Source organism: Colobus angolensis, unplaced genomic scaffold (genome assembly GCF_000951035.1).
Source record: "Colobus angolensis palliatus isolate OR3802 unplaced genomic scaffold, Cang.pa_1.0 Scaffold22, whole genome shotgun sequence".
NCBI lineage: Eukaryota > Metazoa > Chordata > Mammalia > Primates > Cercopithecidae > Colobus > Colobus angolensis.
The window spans coordinates 5614707-5623776 of record NW_012115377.1 but is presented as its reverse complement, the minus strand read 5'-3'; the positions used below and the strand labels follow the sequence as shown (position 1 = coordinate 5623776).

Here is a 9070-nt window from a genome sequence, read left to right as displayed (position 1 = left end):
TCCTTACTTCCTCAGTGCTTGCTTCCTGGAGGCATCTAGAACCTCCTTCCTCTCCTTTGGGAGGAGAGAGGCCCTCTGGCCTTGGCTTATGGCACCTTGCCTTCCCCCTGACAAGTGCCTGCTGGGTCTCCCTCCCAGAGCCTCCCCAGAGCACTCCTGAAATCCCAGGTCTCACGTAGTCCCAAGAGGAAATCAGTTCCACAGCTAAAGTCACAAGAGCATCTGCTGCCATCATTGTTTCTTAGTGTCTTGTGGCTCCCAGGGAACCCAATCTTCCACAAAGGCAGAGCCTAGTCAAGGGTGGCGCCATTCATGCTCCAACTAATCTGCCCAGACAGCACCTACTGTGTACCAGGCAGTGCTCCAGACCAAAGGGTGGCAAACTCCAGCCTGCCAGCAAAGCCCGGCCCCCTGCTTGCTTTTGTTAATAAAGTTTTATTGACATACAGCCAAACCCACTTGCTTACAATCACCTGTGGCTGCTTTTGCACTATATTGGCAGAGAAGAGTCTTGGGACAGAGCCTGTTACAGAAACAGAAATGGTTTGTTGGGCCCTGTTATAGACCCTGGGGGTACAGCAACAAACATAAGAGGCAGGACTTTTTCGTCATGGAACTTTCCTTCTGGCACAGAATCAGACTAGAAGCAGACATAACAAGAAATTAACAGAATGGTGTGGCTGGGTGTGGTAGCTCATGCCTGTAACCCCATCACTTTGGGAGGCTGAGGCTGGCAGATCACTTGAGGACAGATATTCGAGACCAGCCTGGCCAACATGACAAAACCCCGTCTCTACTAAAAATACAAAAATTAACTGTCTCTTCTTATAAGGGCACTGTTCTCATCATAAAAGCCCTACCCTCATGACCTTATCTAACCCTGATCACCTCCCAAAGACCTAATCTCCAAATGCCATCCCACTGGGGGTTGGGGCTTCAACATAGGATTTTGGAGACACAAACATTCAGTCCATAGCACCGGCTGATCTCACACTATTGTCAGGTTTCCATGAGAACAAAACTCAACAGGCAACCCAATGTCATTTTTCCATGGGAGAAGGAAAAGAGTCTTTGTTTATCTTTTACTCTTTCACCAGGTACTGCCCCAAGCCTTTTACATGATTAGGTTAATTTAATTATCTCTTGCACACACACAAAAATGCAATGAGGTAGACATTATCATCTCCATGTTACAGCTGAGGACATCGAGGCACAGAGAGGGTAGGTAAGTTGCCCAAGGACACACAGCTTCAAGGCAGTGGAGATGAGATTCCTTATGTGCAGGATCTCAAAGACTATTCTTTGAGTCAGGAACTGTTACAGATCTCATTTCACAGAGTGGGAAACAGGCACAGAGAGGAACTTGCCTGAAGCCACACAGTGGTGGGACTGGCATTGTGTCACCTGACACGAGTTCTTTAACCAGCAAGCAACCCTGCCCAATCTCTCTCCTCTGCAGACAATGATGAGTGCTCAGCCCAGCCTGGCCCATGTGGTGCCCGCGGGTACTGCCACAACACCCCGGGCAGCTTCCGCTGTGAATGCCACCAAGGCTTCACCCTGGACAGCTCAGGCCATGGCTGTGAAGGTACAGCCCAGCTTTGGCTGAGGTCTAGTGTTTGGGGGTGTTGGTCCTGAGAGCCGTCTGGTAAACTCTCTCTCCCTCTCTCTATGTCTCAGATGTGAATGAATGTGATGGACCCCACCGCTGCCAGCACGGCTGTCAGAACCAGCTAGGGGGCTACCGCTGCGGCTGCCCCCAGGGTTTCACCCAGCACTCCCAGTGGGCCCAGTGTGTGGGTGAGTGGAAGGGGCTGGGAAGAAGCTGGGGCCCCTACCAGAATCTGCTCAGAGCAGGTGACTAACAGACACCACCCTGCAAGATGTTGTGACAAGCTCAATTATATAAAGATTGAACAGGCCAGCCCAGAAGGTAGTGAGTTCCCCACTGTTGGGGAGTCAAGGTGCAGCAGAATAAGCATGGAAAAGTGTCTGAGTTCATTCCTTAGGGCATGGTGGCCTGGAGGACTCAGTTGAGACAGATTCTGAGACCTGAAGTCTGCAATTCTGTGATCACAGGGAAAGAGTGCTGTGATTGATTAGTGATGTCTGCCGTAAGTATGATTACTGATGTCTGCTATGGATGCTGCAAGGGGCGATGGAGGTGTGAATGCTATATCATTGTCACAGCTATTGCAGAGGCCCTTCATTTGGGGAGCTAGCCTTCTGCCCCGCAACCTTCCCCTATCTTCTGGCTGCTCCAGGACCTCCTAGCAACCCTTTTCACTGCTCTCTCCATTCCTCCACTACAGTGCAGCTTTCACCCTCTACCATTTTCGGGCCCACTTGCTGTCTCCTGAGACCTCTTCTCAGCCTCCATCCACCTCTACTGCTCTGGACACCACAGTCTGCCCCTCCTGGACACTATCTCCTGTGGCCTTTGTGATGTGGCTGTCCCTGCTCTCCCACTGCCTCAGAGGCACTACCTTCTCTGCCCTCTCCTTTTGTCTCTCATGGTGGGTCTTTAGCTAAGTTCTTCTCAGGCTTCCCACACCACATGACCCTGCCCCCCGAGGCAAGGTGCTTGTCCTCTAGGGATCTTGGGGATCCCACAGACCATCGGCCTTTCCTGGCAACTCTTCCTCAACTTGTCTCCTCCTCTCTGTACTGACTCATTCATTCTTTCCCCAACTGTTTGCCAAGGACCTGCCTTTCACTAGGCCCTGAGCTCAGATGCAGAAGTGAGCTGAAAAACCATTTCTGCCTTGAGTTGTTCAGTCCAGCAAAGGAAACAGGAATTAATTAGACTCCTAACTAGGTTCTCAACAGAGGACCATTTTACCCCCTATAGTACATTTTGAAGTGTCTGGGAGACATTTTTGGTCATCACAACTGGGATCCAGCATGGTAGTTCACTGTTGTGGGATATTGAGGTAGGAGGATCGTTTGAGGCCAGGAGTTCAAGACCAGCCTAGGCAACATAGAAAGACCCCCATCTCTACAAAAAGTTAAAAGATTAGTCAGGCATATTGGTGCACACCTGTAGTCCCAGCTACTCGGGAGGCTGAGACAGGAGGATCCCTTGAGCCCAGGACGTCAAGGCTACAGTGCACTATGGTTGCACCACTGCACTCCAGCCTGAGCAACAGAGTGAAACTCCCAACTCTAAACAGACAATTGGAGGCAAATGGGTTTTCCTGGCATCAAGCGGGTGGAGGCCAGGGGTACTGCTCATCGTCCCACAGTGTAAGGACGGCTCCTCCCTAGAGAAAGATCCGGCCCCAAATGTCCATAGCGCTGAGGGTGAGAAAGCTTGTTCTAGATCATCCCACACTTTGGGGTTTAGGGGAAGTGTTGAGAGATGCAGTGAAGGAGAACCACAGGGTTTGGGACAGCGGGGCTATGGGGCGCATCTAGTCTCAGGGCTCACTGCCAGGTTGCTGGAGGCTTTGACATTGGACTTGGGCTCTGAACAGAGAGCATTCCAGGTGGAGGGCTCTGGGGGCGAGAAGGCTGCGCCACCTCACCTCTGCGTCCCCCCTCTCCTCCTCCTTTCCTCCCACAGATGAGAACGAGTGTGCCCTGTTGCCCCCCACCTGCGGGAGCGCCTCCTGTCGCAACACTCTCGGTGGCTTCCACTGCGTCTGCCCCTCTGGCTTTGACTTTGATCAGACCCTTGGGGGCTGCCAGGATGTGGATGAGTGTGCCGGACGGCGTGGCCCCTGTAGCTACAGCTGTGCCAACACTCCTGGTGGCTTCCTGTGCGGCTGTCCTCAAGGCTTCTTCCGGGTTGGGCAAGGGTGAGAGGCTGGAGTGGGGCGAGCAGACTCCATGCCCTGCAAGCATCCATGTATGCATGTGCGCGCGCGCACACATACACACACACGCACACGGGGCTTTGTGCACGCCAAGAATTTACCAGAAGAGCTCCTTCTGCCCGTGCATGCAGGCATTTACCCACATGTGCACAGAGTCCTGGACACACAGAGGTACAGTGGCACCTGTATCTGTGCACACACAGGCTCACACCACTAACATGTAGTTGTCCACATGGCACACACCCGTACCAGTATGCATGGGTACCCTCGTGCATTTACAGATCCCAGCATGCACACATGGTGTGTGTGTGTGCGCGCATGTCCAAGTGTGCACTCAGGCTCATGCATGCCCGCATCCCTGGGGGCACTGTGCCATTGCTATATCCTGGTTTGCACAGGTGAGGAAGCACGCATCAGCTGTCTATGAGTGCTCACATTATACACCCCCCCCCGGGCACACTCAGGGAGATTCACACATTCCTACGAGCACACATGTGCCCGCATGAGTTATTCCCCATGTGAACACACAGATTGGCACACGCACACGCCCCGGGCATGCTAATGTCCATTCGTCCATCCCAGCCTGTGCCTGTCCTCTCACTCCTGTGTTCACACCTCTGCCCAGGTGAACCAAGGGACTCACATGCACGCCCTTATGTGGTGCACACACACTCGTGCACACGGAGTCACACCAGCACATGCTCAGAGGCACATGTGTGCGTGGGCATTTGCAGCATGACTCAGAAAAGAGGATGGGGGTGGAGCGAGGTGGCTGGGGAGGTCCCATCAGCCTACCTCTGAAATCCCCCACCCTGCTCATCCTGTTGCAGGCACTGTGTCTTTGGCCTGGGCTTCAGCCCTGGACCCCAGGACACCCCGGACAAAGAGGAGCTGCTCTCGACTGAAGCCTGCTACGAATGCAAGATCAATGGCCTCGCTCCCCGGGACCGGCCACGACGCAGTGCCCACAGGGACCACCAGGTGACATGGGTGCTGCACTGGGCGGGGGTGGCCAGGGAACGGGTAAGTGTAGGAAAGAGGCTGTGGACCCGACTTAGTCATGTCAGCCTCCCAAGAAGGAGCACCAGGCTCCACATCCCAGCAGGTTCCCCATGTCATGTGCCGGCTTGGGACCTTCTTGTGCTTTCTCGGCCCTGGGATTTTTCTTGGGGGGTCTCTGGGGGACACATCTCCCGAGCACTCTACCTCACTCCTGGTAACAAGTCAGGCATCTTCCATACAGACCCTGGCCGGGCCGCGACGCTCTCTCTGGGTCCCGTTTATAAAGGCACTTGGATGCGGGGACATACCCGGGCCCCTCCAACCCTGCCTGCACCCTGGAATCTGTCACCTCCTCACCTCGTAGTTGGTGAATCCCTCCCTTGGGACCCTTTTGGGATTTAGTTCCAATGGGGCCCTAAGTGGCCTCTGTACCACAGCTCTGCCCATCTCAGCTCTTCTGTGCATCCCTCTGGGCTGTTCTCACAAACCCTTAGCCCAAGTTAAGCCCAAGCCCCTTCCCTGTCTGAGCCTTGGGGAGGCGAGTCTTTTCTCTAGGGACCCCAACAGAGGCTCCCCTTAGGAGCCTCAGGACCCCAACCTATACCCACCCTGTACCGCTTTTGTGCCTGAGGTGCTCCTGGAGTTCCTGAACTTGCCTTGTCTCTAGGAATCTCAGGGATCTTGAACACACCACTTGGTAGCCGTAGGGCAGACCTATGCCTCCGTCCCTCCTGCCCCCTCGGGCCACCCCATCAAGGTGTGCAGAGAGGGCAGTTTTGCCACAGCTGCCAGCTGCTTGCCCCTCAACTGAAGAGCCCCTGACTAGGGGTCAGTCCTGCAGCCATCACCCAAGGGATCTGAAAGCCAAAAATGTATTCAACACCTGCTGTTTGCAGGTATCACTCCGCGTGCTCTGTGTTCACAGCCTCTCAATGTTTATGACAACCCTGGGAGGTGTAGATGCCACTATTTATTTTATTTATTTTTTATTTTTTGAGACGGAGTGTCGCTCTTGTTGTCCAGACTGGAGTGCAATGGCGTGATCTCAGCTGACCACAATCTCTGCCTCTCGGATTCAGGCGATTCTCCTGCTCAGCCTCCCAAGTAGCTGTGATTACAGGCGTGCACCACCACACCCAGCTACTTTTGTATTTTTAGTAGAGACAGGGTTTCTCCATGTTGGTCAGGCTGATCTCGAACTCCTGATCTCAGGTGATCCGCCCGCCTCGGCCTCCCAAAGTGCTGGGATGACAGGCATGAACTACTGCACCCGGCCTAGATGCCACTATTATCCCAACTTTACAGATGGAGGAACTGAGGCTCAGAAAAGTTAGGGCACATGCCCAAGATACAGAACTTGAACGTGGTGGTTCAGAGATTCCATGGCTATGGCACATGGACTTCTCTTTACAAGCAGCCTTGGCATCCGTGGCCAGCCATCCTGGGCCTCTCTGCCTTCCGAAGCCATCACTTTACATTGTTTCCCAAACAATTATCATTGAGCATGGAAACCATTACCCCAAGCCCACCCTCACTGCAGACATTGAGGATGAAGCTTCTTCACTCCATAGATTTTACTGAATACTGCTGCTGGGCACTGTAATGGAGCAACAGCGAACAACAACAAAAACACCTGCCCTCGTGAGACTGATATTCTAAAAGGGAGACACACAAGAAATCAACATGTAAAACATATCATATTTTATAACACATGACAAATATGATACATGATAAGTGCTACAGGGAAAAACAAAGTGAGAAATGGGATATGGTTATTGGGCTTGAGAGGCTTTCTATATTAGATAAAATGTGAGTGTATTACTTTGTATTACTGAAAGGCCCTTTTCCCCTCCAGTTATTTTTTCCCCCTTGCTGGGAAAAACTGTGGATATATATATTATCCCATAGTTACTGGTATTTTCTGTAGACTTCATAAGGGCAGAACTGTGTCTGTAGGATTTACTACTGTACTGGCATCCCTTGGTACTCAATAAGAGTGAGTGGAGTGGTTGTCAGGGTCCCAGGGCACAAGTAGATCAAGACAGAGAAGGGCTAATTTTTGTATTTTTAGTAGAGATGGGGTTTCACCATGTTGGCCAGGCTGGTCTCAAACTCCTGGCCTCAAGTGATCAGCTCACCTCAGCCTTCCAAACTGCTAGGATTACAGGTGTGAGCCACTGTGCCCAACCAAGGCCAGGATTTTGAGAGCAGCCTGCGTAACATAGTGGGACCCCCTCCACCTACAAAAAGTAAAAATATTAGCCAGCTGTGGTGGCATGTGCCTGTAGTCCCAGCTACTTGGGAGGCCGAGGCGGGAAGATTACTTGAACCCAGGAGTTCGAAGCGGCAGTGAGCTGTGATCAAACCTCCGCACTCCAGCCTGGGAGACAGACTGAGACCCTGTCTCAAAAATAGGGCTGGGTTGTGCCTTTACCTGCAATACCCACTGACTGCCAGCAGGTGTTGGTAAGAGCATAAGTCTTAACAACATTCCATGGGAAGAAGGCCTGAGATCTCCGGAATTGAGGGGCTGGGGAACAGGAATAACTTTCACTTGAATGCAACAGCAAAACACTCCATCGGCATGTAAATGAGGCCAGACCGACACAGTGCTCCCCAAAACAAAGGCAAAGAAAACACAGATGACTTTCTGTGGGATTGGATACGTCACCCAGCCCTGGGGTAGCCTGCCATTGAGGCTCGCTGTCTTATTCAGGGCCCTGTCCAGCTGCCAAGACCAGGAAGGCACTTCAGAGGAGCTTAAATAAAGAAGGGTTTGTCATTGGCACACAGGGGGCTCTCAAAGAGAGCCAGATGCAGGAAGCACAGCGGAAGCTATCAGGCGGCTCTTCTGTCTGGTCCTTTACACTCTCCTCTCTGGCCCTGCTTGGCATCCCGTTTCTCTCACTGTCAGCTTTGGCTTTCTTTTAGGGGCTGGCTTCTGCAGAAAGGCCCTTGTTCCTAACACCAGCCATCCCAAGACACTTCTGAGTGACCTTAGGGTTCTGGGTCCCAACGTCATCTGAATAATCCCCTGGCTGCTGGGTCTCTGAGAGCAAATCTTTGATTCCCTTGGCCCAGGCTGGCAGGGGTCTGAGCAAGGTCCCTTAGCTGAGACTAGGGATCTGTAGTGTGTAACAGTGGCTGTCTCCCTGCCTCTCTCAGAAGCAGCCTCAGCCTTATGCCACTGAGTCTACAGATCCAGCTGACCACTGGCCTTGCAGATGAAGAACCAGACTTGAGATGCCAGGGGAAGCAGTATTTTCCTCCACTTTATTTTTTATTTTTATTTTTATTTTTTTTTGAGACCAGGTCTCACTCTGTCACCCCGGCTGGAATGCGGTGGCGCAATCATAGCTCACTGCAGCCTTGAACTCCTGGGCTCAAGCGATCCTCCCACCTCAATCCCCCAAGTAGCTAAGACCACAGGCACGTGCACCACCATGCCTGCCCAGCTAATTTTTGTGTTTTTTGTAGAGACAGGGTTCACTGTTTTGCCCAGGCTGGTCTCAAACTCCTGGGCTCAAGTGATCCACCCACCTCAGCTTCCCAAAGTGCTGGAAGTAAAGGTATGAGTCACCGTGCCCACCCTATTTATTGATTTTTTTTTTTTTTTTTTTTTGAGACAGAGTCTTGCTCTGTCGCCCAGGCTGGAGTGCAGTGGTGTGATCTACTCTCACTGCAAGCTCCGCCTCCCAGGTTCACGGCCATTCTCCTGCCTTATCCTCCTGAGTAGCTGGGACTACAGGCGCCCACCACTTTGCTTGGCTAATTTTTTTGTGTGTATTTTTAGTAGAGACGGGGTTTCACCATGTTAGCCAGGAAGGTCTCGATCTCCTGACCTCGTGATCCACCCACCTCAGCCTCCCAAAGTGCTGGGATTACAGGTGTGAGCCACTGCGCCCAGCCTATTTATTGATTTTTAAAATCAATTTCTTTTTTTTCGGGGAGCCTGGTCTCACTGTGTCACCCAGGCTAGAATGCAGCAGTGTAATCATAGCTCACTGCAGCTTGAACTCCTGAGCTCAAGGGATCCTCCCATGTCAGCCTCCCCAGTAGCTGGGACTACAGGCATGCAACACCACAGCTGGCTAATTTTTTGTATTTTTAATACAGACAGGGTTTCACCATGTTACTCAGGCTGGTCTTGAACTACTGGGCTCAAGCGATCTGTCCACCTTGGCCCTCAGCCAACTTCATGTTTTTTCATAGCACATCTTGCCACTTTTACATTTTCCACGTATTTGTTT

The 9070-nt window shown here is 52.1% G+C and overlaps 1 protein-coding gene across 1 annotated transcript in view; it reads left to right on the top strand.

Annotated features, from left to right (window-relative positions):
* Positions 1–9070, top strand: part of FBN3 (fibrillin 3) — a 101863-nt gene that overhangs the window by 89479 nt on the left and 3314 nt on the right. Inside the window, exons 61-64 of the mRNA XM_011943601.1 lie at positions 1460–1588; positions 1681–1800; positions 3566–3800; positions 4649–4799. Coding sequence (XP_011798991.1) covers positions 1460–1588; positions 1681–1800; positions 3566–3800; positions 4649–4799 — 635 coding nt within the window. The remainder of the gene's footprint in view (positions 1–1459; positions 1589–1680; positions 1801–3565; positions 3801–4648; positions 4800–9070) is intronic.